The sequence below is a fragment of the Nicotiana attenuata genome, unplaced genomic scaffold (genome assembly GCF_001879085.1).
Source record: "Nicotiana attenuata strain UT unplaced genomic scaffold, NIATTr2, whole genome shotgun sequence".
NCBI classification, from domain to species: Eukaryota; Viridiplantae; Streptophyta; class Magnoliopsida; order Solanales; family Solanaceae; genus Nicotiana; species Nicotiana attenuata.
In genome coordinates this window covers 184,202-199,482 of record NW_017671723.1, presented here as the reverse complement: position 1 = coordinate 199,482, position 15,281 = coordinate 184,202, and the positions used below count along the sequence as shown (strand labels likewise).

The following is a 15,281-nucleotide window of genomic DNA, read 5'->3' as shown; positions in this document are numbered from 1 at the left end:
CATATTCCAAGGATTCACAATGAGGTTGCCGACGCTTTGGCCACTTTGGCGCTAATGCTGCATCATCCAGACAAGGCTTATGTGGACCCGTTACAGATTCAGGTCCGAGATCAGCATGCCTATTGTAATATGGTGGAAGAAGAACTTGATGGTGAGCCGTGGTTCCATGATATCAAAGAATACCTCCGAATGGGAGTGTATCCAGCACAGGCTACAGGGGATCAAAAGAGAGCAATTTGACGCTTGGCAAGCGGCTTTTTTCTTCAGTGGAGGGGTGTTGTACAAGAGAACTCCAGATCTTGGATTATTGAGATGCATGGACGCTAAACAAGCTACAGTTATCATGACCGAGGTGCATGCGGGAGTTTGTGGACCTCATATGAGTGGATATGTATTGGCAAAGAAGATTCTCCGAGCGGGTTATTATTGGCTTACCATGGAACGGGATTGCATTAGTTTCGTGCGCAAGTGTCATCAATGTCAGGTACATGGAGATTTGATTCATTCTCCACCATCTGAATTGCATTCGGCACCATGGCCTTTCGTTGCTTGGGGAATGGACGTCATTGGGTCGATCGAGCCAGCGGCGTCAAATGGGCACAGGTTCATTCTGGTAGCTATTGATTACTTCACTAAGTGGGTGGAGGCGAAGACCTTCAAATCTGTAACCAAGAAGGCAGTGGTCGATTTTGTGCATACGAATATCATCTGTCGGTTTGGGGTCCCGAAGATAATTATCACGGCAATGGTGCCAACCTCAACAATCATTTGATGGCAGATATATGTCAGCAGTTTAAGATCACGCACCGCAATTCCACCCCATATCGTCCTAAGGCGAATGGAGCGGTTGAAGCACCTAACAAGAACATCAAGAAAATACTTCGGAAAATGATAGAGGGGTCCAGGTAATGGCATGAGAAGTTACCTTTCTCCCTTTTAGGCTATCGCACTACTGTCCGCACTTCAGTAGGGGCGACTCCTTATTCACTGGTGTATGGCACTGAGGAAGTAATACCCGCAGAGGTTGAAATCCCGTCCCTTCGGATTATTGCCGAGGCGGAAATTGATGATGATGAATGGGTTAAAGCCCGCTTGGAACAACTAAGTTTGATTGATGAAAAGAGATTGGCAGCAGTATGTCACGGTCAGTATTACCAACAGAGAATGGCAAGAGCATATAACAAGAAAGTGCGTCCGCGGAAGTTTGAAGTAGGGCAATTGGTGTTGAGGCGTATCTTGCCTCATTGGGCTGAGGCAAAAGGAAAGTTTGCCCCGAACTGGCAGGGGCCATTTGTTGTAACCAGAGTGTTGTCCAACGGCGCGTTATATTTGACAGATGTGAAAGGAAAATGTGTAGAAATGGCTATCAACTCTGATGCTGTCAAGCGATACTATGTATGATTTCTCGGTTTAATTGTACTTTATTGTATTTGGCATATTTTTGAGATTAAAATGACGAAGGCATTTTGTTCTGCTATCCAAACACTTTATCATTTGTTATCCCTTTTGAGCCTCATTTACATTCTTTCGTACCCCTCTTTCGGAATCAATAACAACTCGGGAGCTCGAGCAAGGAAAATCAGTGAAGAAACAAGAAAACACAGTCCAAAAGAAAAGAAAAGGAAAAAAAGGAAAAAGAAAAGAAAAATGATGAAAAGAGAAAAGAAGGCAAAAAGAAAAAAAAAAGGAAAAAGAAAAGAAAAAGAGGAAAAGAAAAATGAAGAGAAGAAAAGAAAGAAAAAGAAATGAAAAGAAGGAAAAGAAAGTGGAAGAAAAGGAAAGATTGCAACAACAAAGTAATTTCTATGACCTGAACTACGTTTGACTTGATCCCAAAAGTGTACGTAGGCAGCCTCTCCCTGAGGTTCAGTCACACCAAAACAAAATCCCAAAAGTCCCCATGAAAGAAACTGGGGTAGCAATTGTGGTTGCGCAAGAAATTTGATTCCGAAAGTTGTAGTTTTGAACCCACGTCGAATTGTTTTAGAGCCTTTGATACCCTTTCTTTCTAGCCATGTCCAAAAGCCTGCATTACGGTCCAAAGAAAGACCTTCTGATCAATCTTCAGGAAGTGCCAATACGAGCAAGTGAAAGTGATTCACGTCAGGGGCAACACTCCGGTGCAAGAAAAAATGATAAAAATGAGAGAGTCTTATTGGTGAAAACCCTCACGGGCACCGTAAGGCGAAGCGAGTTGAGAGAAATCAAAATGAGAGAGTCTTATTGGTGAAAACCCTCACGGGCACCGTAAGGCGAAGTGAGTTGAGGGAAATAAAAAATAAGAGAGTCTTATTGGTGAAAACCCTCACGGGCACCGTAAGGCGAAGGTGAGTTTTTCAGATAGGCAAATGAGACAAGTCTGTGGTCAAAAGCTGCTCAAGACATTGCAAGGTTTGGGTTTGGGTGAAAATCAGGTTGTGAAAGTCCGGAACAGCAAATGTGGCAATCGAAAGTTGATTGGTTAGACAGAGTGGGCTGGTTAATCCAAAATGCATGGCATGCTTAATGGTACCAGCTGTTCCACTCAGATAAATCTTATTCTCTTCTTTCTTCATTACCAATCATCCGTTCTCGGATTCTCTTTATCCTTAACCCTCGAGGTCGTTGCTTTTCATTCTTTCGAGGTCTATCTTTAAGATGTTTCAGTGTCAGTTCTGTTCGAAACAAAAGGAAGGAATGTCAAGGCTAACTACCAGCTTCCTAGTTGTACAGACAGGGCCAGAATATATCAAAGATGTCAAAAGGCAAAGTAAGTCATAAAGGACCACTGGAAGTTTCATCGGTGGATTAATCAGATAATTGTGGAGAAGAAGCGAAGTTTCAAAAACAGGGGTCAGAAACACGAAAACAACAATATGGGATAGAACACTTGGTTCATCAGAGTCAAGGAGTTGAAATTCGATCAGGAGGTCAAGGGGATTCAAGGCAAGTCCAGGGAAGCGGGACGGAGTAAAGCCCAGCAGCAGAGATGTACCTAGCAAGAATGCCAGCAACTAGCCACCATTTTAAAATTGACAAGATTTTTCTTTGATTGAAACAGGGGAAGAAGTTTCGTTCGTTTCGGAGAAATCCTCCGTAAGGAAAGGTAGCACCCAAACAGGTATGACTGGAAACTCTCAGGGCCCTCCTGGAAAATGGGACTTAGTTTAAATTTCAAAACAATCATGAGTAGCATAATTTAGCACAAATGTACCCCAAAGAACATAAGTTGGTTTCAAAATTGGCATGTTTAAGATAGGATTCAATTAGAAGTTTTCAGGATCCTCCTGGATAATGGGACGTAGTGTTAAGGTCTGTTTAGATAACAAGATGTAGGTAACAAGGTCTGCTTAGGTTAAAAATGTTTTTAACTAGAAGTTGTCAGGACCCTCCTGGATAATGGGGAGTAGTTAAGACCTATTAGATAACAAATGTAGTGGGGGTAATACCTTTAGAAGATATAACTTAGGTTCATAATTGTTAGGAGTTGTCAGGACCTCCCTGGATAATAGGACTTAACTTTCAAATCCTTATAATAGTTGGTAGAATAATTCAATTTAACACTCACATCTGTGCCCAGCCACCAAACTGGGGCAGGAAATGCTCTTGTTTTCTTTATTTGTTGCAGTCAGGAGCCCACCTGGAGAACAAGGAAATACTTTTCAAGCTTCAGCAATCAGGAGCCCACCTGGAGAACAAGGGAATACTTTTGTTGAGGTCAGGAGCCCACCTGGAGAACAAGGGGATACTTTTCAAGCGTTGCAGTCAGGAGCCCACCTGGAGAACAAGGGAATACCTTTCAAGCTTCAGCAATCAGGAGCCCACCTGGAGAACAAGGAAATACTTTTCAAGCGTCAGCAATCAGGAGCCCGCCTGTAGAATGGAGGCATATATTTCAAATCTCAGCGGTCAAGCATCACTCGGAGGAATGGCGAAACATCTCCGATCACAATGCAAGGCAACAACAAGGATTCCATCGGAAGAATACAAGTTCAAGGCAACACAAGAGCAAGTTTGAAGACATAGATAGGACCCTCTTGTAATTCATAGATCATAGCTTAGGCTAACTTCTTTTTATGGTGTAATAAGGAGGTCAGCGAGCAGTAGCAACAGCAACAGCAGTGAAATCACAGCTTCCTGGTAGTCCCAGCTACCAGACCTTCCCGAACTACACTGGCCTAATTCCTTTTTAGCCAAGGATATGTAGGCAACCTTTAAAGTAGGGTTCGGTCAGACGGTTTTCAAAAATGCTTCACACGGAGTATTCAAACGGGAAAAAATTGCTCGTTTCCGCTCACTTATCTTTGCACGAAAACTCTTCGTATTTCCGGGCAAAGAGGGGCAGCTGTGAGCACGTGATTTTTGCCCTATATGAATTACTCCCAAAAATTCAAACAAAATAATTTTTTCTTTCATTATTTTACACTTTTGTGAATTTTGTGTTATTTTCTGTTAATTGTTTGCATTTTATAAAAATATACACATGACATTTGCATTTAGGATCTAATTTCATATTTTAGGATTATTTAGTGGTTAAGCTGTTTTTAGAACAAAATTTAAAGAAAATAACAAAAATAGTCCATTTTTTGCATTTTAATTGTTAATTGTTGTAATTGTCATGGTTGTCTTAAATAGGATTTAATAGAGTTTTAGGAATTAATTAGTTTAATTTTGGAAACAAAGTGGGTCTTTGATTTTGCATTTTAATAAAGTTAGAAAACATAAAATACAAAATGAAAATAAATAAGTAAATAAAATACAAAAAGAAAAGAAGAAAAACAAATAAATTGAGAATTTAAAAGATTAAATAGGCTGGTGTGCAACTTGGGCCATTTCTAATTCCAGCCCAATTTAAAACCCCCAAGATCCGGCCAAGATCAGCCCAAACCAGTCTCCTACCCGGTCCAGCCTTCCCCGTCCCAAAACGACGTCGTTTAGTTCTATTAGATCTGAGCCGTCGAGGATACTTGATCCAACGACTCGGAACTAGGTTAAGCTTGATATAAAATGGTCGGATAAGCCTACCCCCCCAATCCATCGTCTCTCCCTCACCCCACTCTATCAGAGACGCCTCCATCGGCTCCGCCCTAGACCGCCGCCGGAAATCGCCCCACGGCGGCGGTGAAGCTCCAACAGCCCCCAAATTTACACCCCTACACCATCTCAACCTCCTCATTACAAATCCATAACTGGTTTTCTTCAAATCCCAACCAAAACCATCGAATCCGTGAAACCCTAGCCGCCGCCTCTGCCGTGTTCGGCGGCGCCACCCCAATCCCTACCAAATTTACACCATGGGTTCACCTTTCCCCCTACATCACGAATCCACACCCCTTTCCCTTCGAATCACCCTCAATCCGTTCGAATCTTGAATCAAAGTCTGACCCCAAAACCCTAGATCCCCAAAGTCCTGTTACATTCACATCACGTGACCCTTACGTCTTCCTCATGCCTCATATGTCATTGATGCCCTTCAAATCTCGGTTTTAGCTCGAGCTTCAAAGGAGTTGATTAGAGTCTGTGTTTCGAGTTTTAGGCCCGGAAGTAGTAAGTGTTCTTAATTTCTTTTCCTTCATTATGCGTCATTTTTATGTACATATATGAATTTTGTTCATCCTCAACATTTCTCTCGTCTTAGGATTAATTTAGGGTCTTAACTTGTTTATGTGTAGTTAATCCTTCTCCAGTCATATGAGTCAGTCTTTGTTCAAAATTTAACCCTAAGATTTCAACTTAATTGTTGTTCTGATTATTGAATCTTGCATCTTTGTTTTAAGTATGTTCGTTCTAATTTCGGGATTGAGTTTGAATTGTTATTGAGTGTGACGATTTGAAAGCATAGAATGGTTCTGTTTGGTTTGTAGGTTGATATTAATTCGATTGTGGTTTAAATTTGGCTGTAGTGCTTTAGTGTGAATTAGGAGTTAGTCTAACATGATTAATTAGTCAATTGTTAGGATTGTATTAGTCTAGTTGTTTGGATATAGCTGATTAGATTCTAGTTTGGTAGTTAATTAACCATGGTCAGTTAGAAGGGTTAAAAACAGTTAGTATGGTTAACAAATTCAGGGATGAAAAGAGGCTGAGGCTTAGTTAGGCTATTCAGTAATTTCAGGGAAGTTCAGCGGTAGCTTAGGCACTTAGAGTTGCGCAAGAATGTTGTGGGTAATACCAGAATCATCTAGAACCTTCCAAAGTAGGACTTTAGTATAATTTCAGTAATTTTAGTGTATTAACTTGAGGAACAAGTCAATAAGTAAAGGACAATTTGTGAAAATAACCTAGGGATTAGAAGGAAAACACAAAATCTGAGGGCTGCCCTCATTTTACCTATAAAAAGGCATGCCAATGCCTTAAGTCACAAGTTTTTGAACCCCAAAAAAATCCCCCCAAAAGTGTTCTTCAAGTTTCAAAACAGAAATTTGAATTTCAAAATCCAGGTCTTCAAAAAAAAACCAAAAACAGAAGAAAAGCAATAGAAAATCAAAAAAATTACTGTTGCATTCATTTCCCTTAGATCAATTTCAAATTTTAGGTGTTGAGTTGCATCTTCTAGTTCGATTTCTGGTTGTGGAAGTTTCAGAAACTTGCTGGGTTTAAATTCGAGTAAATCTGGGGTTTAAATGAGCTGTTGTAGTCTTTTATTGGGTTTTATCACTCGCTGGTTCATCTCTGGGTGTTTGTGAAGTTGTTGTGGGATTGAAATTTGCTCCTGTTGTTGTGGTTAACATTGCTGATTTATAACTCCTGTTGCTGATCCCTCCTTCTTCTCGTTATATTTCAAAATTCAGGTACATGTTCTGAATCTCAACATCATGTAGAATTTCAGCTGAAATGAAATGAAATGGAAGCATAATTTCATTAGAAGCTTCAGTTTTTGCAATATTTTCATTATAATCGACTGTAATGATTTGGATTGTAATTAGGACTTTTTTTAAAAGTAATTTGGACTGGTTGAACTCTTAATTTGTAATGGACTGTATTGAAATGATGAACTGTTAAGCATGAGTGTGCATTTGAACCATTAGGTGTGTGTTCGTGTATTTAGAGATGTGTATGAGTTTTTAGTAGTTGAGTACTAGTTGTAAGTAAACTGAATAAGTTCATGTTAGCTTTAGTTGATTTCGTGCCAACTGTTTCATAAATTTGTTTAACAAGTGACTCAGAAACGTGATAGAGCCTTTGGTAGTTGTTCTCATTTTCATTCCATAATTAAAAAATAACTTTGCTGAACTGTTTTGGACGGACCTGAGTATCAGTAGGACGAAAGCATTGAGTTTAGAGATAGTTGATCATTAGAGTTTGTATGTTAACTAGGTGAAAAGTATAACATGTGTATTGTAATTGTTAAGCATGTATAAATTTGATAGTTTAGGTACTGGATTTGAACTCGACTTTTGGCACGTTCCTTCACAAAGTTGAGCTCACTTTTGTGCTATAATCAGTACTGGGCCTCGTCTTAATTCAACGCCTGATTCTGGGCTCAAACGTGAGGCCCAGACAGCTATTGTCCAGCTGCACCACTAAATTTGAACAATGCTCTTGGTCCTGGCTTCCGCAACAATAGGCCCAAACTATCCAATCCTTTATGTTTTGAATGAATTGCTAAATTACTGAGCTGGGTTGATTGGAAACCGAATCATAAGGATTTGGCCTTTTAGATATACTAATTAATTAGGGCCTTTAGAGACAATATTAAATAGAAAATCATAGTTTACTTTAGGTTGGACCTTTAAATAATAAATGAGATGAGCCTCACTAAACAAAAACACATAAATTGCGGGGCCCTCAACAAATGTATACATTAAAATAATTAGAATTCGGGATGGGCCGTTTAGCGAATTTCACGGCCTTCCCCAAAGATAATAACGCGTTAGCCTCTTTAAGCGCGTCTTTTAATCACATTACCTTCCTAAAATCGGGTGCGCATTTATGTGACCCAAATCCAAATCTCAACGAAGTCAAAATGTGTCAAAAATCGCGGGTGCATTTATGTGACGCGGTTCGAGACGTATTTTCACGACGTTGAAATTCTCTTTAAAATAATAATAATAAAAGCGGTTAAAAAGCACATAGGTTAAAACATGTATTAAGATCAAACAAATAAGCCAAATATAACAGTTGAGCGACTGTGCTAGAACCAGGGAACCCGGGAATGCCTAACACCTTCTCCCGGGTTAATAGAATTCCTTACTCGGATTTCTGGTTCGCGGACTGTTATCAGAGTCATAATTTCCTCGGTTCGGGATTCAACCGGTGACTTGGGACACCATTAATATCCCAAGTAGCGACTCTGAAATCTTAATAATAAATCCCGTTCCGATTGTCCTTTAAGTGGAAAAACTCCTTTATGCCTTTCCGGGGGTGTAGTGAAAAAGGAGGTGTGACAAGTCTTTTAGCCGAAATGAGGAAAAAATTATGTAGCCATTTTAGAGGCTGAAACGGCCCAATTTAAAGAGCCTAAGGGCCAATTCTAAAAAAGAGCCTAAGGGCCAATTCTAAAAAAAAGGAGCCTTAGGGCCGATATACAAGAGCCTAAGGGCTAGCTTAAAAAGAAATATGGGGCCAAAGACTTATGGGAATCCGAGACCCCGTTCTCGTTTAACTTGGACCCAAAAGGCCCCGTTACCCCGAGCTCGCATTAAATTGATTTTAAGTTTGACTCGGGGATCGTCAAGAACCCTAAGGGGTATGATCTTGGGCAATTAAAGCCTAAGGGATTATTACGAGTCTAAACTGATACCCGAACTTAGCATTTGAATCATCGGAATTTTTCATAAACGGAGACAAAATAGAAGTCAACACAAATCAAGGACAGAGCAAAAGCTACTTTATATTCATTTGGGAAATTTACAAAACATATTACAACGCCCACAAAGGGGCCCTTGTACAAAAAAGAGCTTAATCTATTGTCGGGTCCACGTCCCAGGGAGTGTTGTCTTCGTCTTCGGGGGCTTTATCCTCGGGAGCCTCTTCCCCTTTGGGAGCATCTTCCTCACTTTATCCATCCCCGGTGCCACTCACCACGTCCTCATCATCGGAGGAGACAAGAAACCTAGCATCGCTTTCCCGCGCTTGTGCTTCGGCTATCTCATCGGCAAGGTCGAACCCCTGAGCACGGATTTCCTCAAGAGTCTCCCTTCGAGCTCGGCACTTAGCCAATCCGTTTCTCCTTCTTGCCCGGTCGGAGGCCTCCCTCAACTCAGCTTGAACGGTCGTGGCTTCTCTTATATATATAGCAATGGATTTATCAGCCGCAACTTTAGTCTTCTCGGCTTCGGCCTTCGCTTGCGCAGCTTCAGCCTTAGCCTGTGCAGCTTCAATCCGGGCTTTAGCTATTTCGGCCTCCAGCCCCTCGACTTCCCTGGCCTGATCCAAGCTTTTCGCTTCAGCACCTCGGAGCTGAGCTTCAGCCGAGGCCAGTTGGGCCTTAACATCTTCCTTTTCGGCAGCAAGTTGATCTATGTTCTTCTTCCACTGTTGGCAATCAGCCCGAACTCGATCTACCTCGCCTCGGAGCTGCCCAATCATATCAAGCTTTTGCTGCAACTGAGATATCGAAGTCTTAGCCTCCAATGTAGGGCCAAGAAGGCCGAACTTTGTTAAAATCGCTGTTACCTGCTCGTCTAGCTCGGACTCGCTTTTTTGAGCTTTAGCCAATGTGGTTCGAAGATCCTTAAGCTCCTCTTCTCTCTGACCACAAAGGAACCTCAAGGCCTTCTCTTCACCTGAAACCTTCTTGAGCTCAGCCTCGCATTGGCTTAGCTCGGTTCTAAACTTTGCAATAGCCTACGCACGAAACGGAAACATATCAGTCAAAAGAAGGCAAGGAGAGAAAAACTTGCAATAGAAAGGGCAAGTCCTTACCCGAATAAGGAGACGTTGAGCCTCCTCGAAAAGGGAGGATGCATCGTTAAAGTCATTGGCGTCCTCGATCCTAGCATAGCAACCCTGAAAAGGGTCACCTTCGATAATCTTATTTGGATCGGGCTTCGGCATCGCGTTGGCTTCTTCGATTGCCCCCTCAAAATAAGTTGGCAAGGAAAGGGAGTGACCCGTTGTCGTGGCCTCGAGCTCCTCGCTCGGGGCGTTCTCATTATCATTGGGGGTCTCGGCATATACCCCCTCAGGTATAGTTGTTGAAGGCAGAGGGTCAATCTCGACCTCCGGGGATGTAGGGGCCTTGCCTATTTCTCCCTTCGGGGCATCCTCAGCACGGGATGATGTGTCCAGTTCGGAAGGCTCGGCGACCTCGATTGGTTTCCTAACTCAAGTCACCAACGCCGACCCTTCATCATCATTCTCTTCATCATTCAGGAGATCTTGGGCCGAGCCTGCGCTCGTTTGAGCATATCTTTTCCGCAGTCTTCGAGCGGGGTTTTCTTAACCTGAGGGTCTTCGGGTTTTGAGACCCTTTTTCTCTTCTTGTCCTTCTCGGACTTCGGGTTTGAAGGCTTGGTTTCTTCCCCAGGCGGGTCCGGCCTCTTCTCGGACACATCTCCAAGACGTGCATGGCAAGCATGAGCAAGAAAAAATGCCTCCAAAATGTATGAAAATGTTGAGACTATAAAAAGGCACTCACCGTGGTTCTTGGCCTCCCACTGACCCTTCGCCAATTCACGCCACTTACGCTTGTCGTAGGAAGAAGTGGCAGCTAATTTTCTGACCCAATCTTCGAGGTCGGGCACCGCTAGGGGCGCCCAAGCAGTGGCTTCCGAGAGAAAGATGAGAGAGTTATGGAAAATGAAAGAACATAAATGGATACAAAAAATATGGACCCTACTTGCGGTTAAAGTTCCACCTCTCCGGGAACGACATTTTTTCCTCAGGGATGATGTCCGAAGTCCTGACTCTAACAAACCGGCTCATCCAATCCCGATCTTTGGTTTCATCGGTGCTGGCGAAAAAGGACTTCGTGGTTCGACGCTGCAGCTTTATGAGCCCTCGGAATAACTGGGGCCGATACAACCAGACTAGGTGGTTGAGGGTGAACTCCAAACCCTCGGCCTTCTTAGAGAAAAACCGCAGCATGATCACGATGCGCCAGAACGAAGGGTGGATTTGATCGAGGATGACTTCGTATGTCTTGCAAAAGTCGATCACCATCGGATCGAGGGGGTCTAGTGTGAAGGGGTAAGTGTAAACACTCAAAAACCCCTCCTTGTGGGTAGTTATGCTTTCATCAGGCCTCGGGATCTGCACCTCGACCTTCTCTCCCCAGCGACAATCCTCCTTTACTTCCTTGACGAGCTACTTAGTTATTAGGCTAATGTATCAGGATACGTGCTCGCATCGGCCCTCAACGTCTGGAGGATTCTCGATACCGAAGTCCTTCTTGATAATGCAATCACCAGGGGTGATCTCTTCAAGTGTTGGCGGCACCACCGGTTTGGCCGGCCGGGAGGCAGAGGAAGATGATGCTTTCTCCTTCTTGGGGACCGTCTTGGAAGTTTTTGCCATAGTTAAAAGCTAAGTATTACGGGTGCACAGGGATGTAGTGTTTTCAGGCAAGAGCTTGGTGTTCTTCTAACGCTTGAAGAGGCGGAGGAAATGAGTGATAGAAGAAAGAGATGAAGATGGCAAAGGGAAGAAGAAAGAACAAAGTTCTTCCCTTGGAGTAATCGCCTCATTTATAAGCGGGTGATGACGGTTCGACGACTTCAGTGGCCGACCAATGCTGACATGCATTCAATGTTTTTGGGAAAGCGTACCAGCGGGACGTTTCGAACGCTTTCATCACAAGGATGATTTCATCATTGAGGACTTCGGGAATACAAATCGTTTCTCATCATTTCATTCAAAGAAACGCGGGGACTATCTGTATACGGTCAAAATCAGGGAGCCCGATTTTGGAGTCTTAAATTGGGTTATGAGTCCGGGTTTGGGCAACTCAAAATGGAAGTCGGATCCGGTCGAGGGGCACATACCTCGAAGAAGCTCATCGAGGGCCTGGCACGACTTGCATCGAGGGCAACACAATCTCGAAGTCAATCAAGAAAGAGTGAGAATTTCTCAAGGACACGTGGACCAGGGGATAAATTAGAAGATAAGATTTGTACGAAATGGTATAGGTCCGTACTAGGCTGTTATACACCTGTACCAATAGAATTCTTTACTACAATTAGGAATGTACTATATTGGGGTTTCCTCATCCTATATAAAGGGGACCCCAATCATTTTTGTAGGATCATCTCATATTATTCACTGCAATAGAACATTCTATTCTTTTCTCGTTTAACGTGCTCAACATTTATTCTTCAGCTTTATTGTTCTTTACTTTATTGTTCATACTCTATTGTTCTTAGCTGACCTCGAGGCCCCTGGGACAGCCAAGCTCGAGGCCCCTACTGTTTCAACAACATTGATTCGGTTCATTATTTCTTCTTACTTAAGCTCAATATTACTTGTATAATCACTAGTATTAGAATATCTCACGTATCTTTAAAACCACAAATTATCTTTAATTTAGTTACTCACATTTTTCGAGGTAAACAAATAGTATTGATGATGAAAGAAATTAGAAAAAAAGCAAGTTAGAAATAATAAGGATGAAACAATAGAAGACAATTAGCAAAAAAAAATAAAATATTAACAATAGAAGAATTTTTTTTTTATAAATATTCAATTAATCACATTTTCCTACATTTCTTTCTATTTTGCATTTATTCCAAAAATTACATTTACTTTTTTTTTTTTTTGGACACATTAAGTCAATGAGACTAATAACTTTAATGAATCAATACACACAAAGATCCAAAAGTAAAAGGTCATATTATTTGTCCAAAATTGATATATTTACAAACTTGTAACAATAAGGGTAAAACAGTAAAAGATAAAATATATTTTAAATGAGTAAGCATTAATTGTTATTATTAATATTATTATTTGCATTTATTTCAATAAATGAAAACTCCTTATATGTTTAACATATTAAGTTAATTGTTGTAAAAAAATTAAATTAATATTAGCCATTAAGACTTGCACCTTTTTTTATTTGTAACTCACCCACATTATTTGATAATATCTATATTTTTTAAAATTATTTATTTATTGATATGGATACACGCGCATCGCGCGTGCCCAAAAGACTAGTTGTTTTAGAATTGTATACTTATGATATAAAGTACACATGTGAAGCTGAGTACCCAAATACTCCCTCCGGTCCTTAATAAGTGTTTTTTTGGCTATTTTTTATGGTCCAAAATAAGTAATTTTTACAGATTTCAAGAATGAATTAATTATTTTTTTCCTAAATTGACCTTTGAGTAAATAGTGTTGGAGTATGTGTTAGGAGTGTTTGTGTGAAGAGATAGTAGAGGTTAATATGGTTAATTTTATTGCTAATTAATATTAAAATGTGAGTTTCTTAATATGTGTGAAAACAATCAAAAAATCACTTATTTTGGATCGGAGGGAGTACTAGTTTTCAGAAAAATGGCTTACATCTTCCGTGCCTTTCGGTGATGTGATGGTGGAATATGTCAAAATGTGAAAGCAACTCCTCTTTTGTCAGTGTATGTTTTATGATTATAAGTTAAAAATTGGCATCCTAACGTTACGAATTTGGTCTATTCTCCAATGATTAGAATTTACAAATTGGCATCCCAAGGTTTAGAAATTGGAGCACTTGTTTTTAAAAGCTTTATTTCTTTGCAATAATTGACTTTTCTTTTGTTTTCTCTTTAAAGCGTAGATAAGAAATACCTTTGCTTTCCACGAAAGGATAAATATGCTTGAATTAAATAAATTAAGAACTTAAATAAAGAACTAGCAATAGCATCACAAACTGCTAATGGCCTACTTATTTCTTTTAATGTAATGGACAAATTGTCACGACCCGGATTTTCTACCATCAGAGCCGTGAGCGCCTACTCGTGATAGCTAGGCAAGCCAACTTATTTACCTTTTCATCAATAAGCAATTATCTTAACAGCTTGTAGCATCAATATAGAACATGAAATCTACTAAGAACAGTAGCGGAAGTCTGTCTTATAAATATGAAACAAAATGCGGAATAGTCAATAATAACCTCTACCCAAGATTTGGTGTCACATTACTCACGAACTACTAAGAATATACTAAATACAAAGGTATGAAAGAAATATATAAGCTGTCTGTCTCGAAAACAATGAGGCAACAGTCAAAACAGAGAACATAAAGAAGAGACGTCGGGCCTGCGGACGCCTGCAAGGCTACCTCAGTCTCATGTAAATGAAATCCTGCTCCCGTACTACTGCTGCTGCTGCTCCTCAAAACCTGGGCCTATGCAAAAATGCACAGAAGTGTAGCATCAACACAACCGACCCCATGTGCTGGTAAGTGTCTAGCCTAACCCCGGCGAAGTAGTGACGAGGCTAGACTGGACACCACATAAACCTGTGCAGTTATAAATATATAGCGAAAATCGAATACAAAGCAATTAACAATATGGGAGGGGGGAAACATGCTATGGGGAGATACAATATTAACAGTAACTCAGGGTAATAAACTAAAGCAACTTAGATCCACCATAAACAAGGAATCAATACTCAATATAAACACAGGGCATCAAATAAGTGTTGCGGCGTGCAACCCGCTCCATAATTACCACTGTTGCGGCGTGCAACCCGCTCCATAATTACCATTGTTGCAGCGTGCAACCCGCTCCACAAATACCACTGTTGCGGCGTGCAACCTGACCCATATCATTTATCATGTATCATTGTTGCGGCGCGCAACCCGACCCTCACATATTATTTTTGCGGCGTGCAACCCGACCCTCACATATTATTGTTGCGGCGTGCAACCCGATCCTCAATATCATTGTTGCGGCGTGCAACCCGCTCCACCAAGATCATATTTCCTCATCCAAACCACAGTCACAAATACGGGGCAAGAGAGTAAATAAACAATGATGAAAATCCCGGCAAGGGAATACACATGACAAACAACTTAATAATCTCAGTATCCCGGCAAGGGAGAGAAAAAAAACCAACAACAAAATCAACAAAATGTCCGGCAAGGGAATAACCAGTAACTCTTTCCCTTTCTTTCTTTCTTACTCCACGATATCACTGGAGCCCAAGCTCCAAGAAATTCTTATCTCATATTCCGTCACAAACAACAATATAACGACATCCCAGTGAGGGAACAAAACATTATCTCAAATACCCCGGCAAGGGAATTACTATACCCACATTAGTTCCAACATCTAACCACCACATTAGTTCCAACATCTAACCACCACAGTTATAACCAACCTATTACCACACTTGACCACCTCAGCTATATCTAACCGACTACCACACCCAACCAACCCATCT

At 41.1% G+C, this 15,281-nt stretch overlaps 1 protein-coding gene across 1 annotated transcript in view; it reads right to left on the bottom strand.

Moving 5' to 3' along the window:
• Positions 1-11,439, bottom strand: part of LOC109209867 — a 34,063-nt gene extending 22,624 nt beyond the window's left edge. The window contains exons 1-4 of the mRNA XM_019373211.1: positions 11,304-11,439; positions 10,368-10,690; positions 9,847-10,230; positions 9,004-9,768 (exon numbers count right to left, since the gene is read on the bottom strand). Coding sequence (XP_019228756.1) covers positions 9,004-9,768; positions 9,847-10,230; positions 10,368-10,690; positions 11,304-11,439 — 1,608 coding nt within the window. The remainder of the gene's footprint in view (positions 1-9,003; positions 9,769-9,846; positions 10,231-10,367; positions 10,691-11,303) is intronic.
• Positions 11,440-15,281: the final 3,842 nt, after the last annotated feature.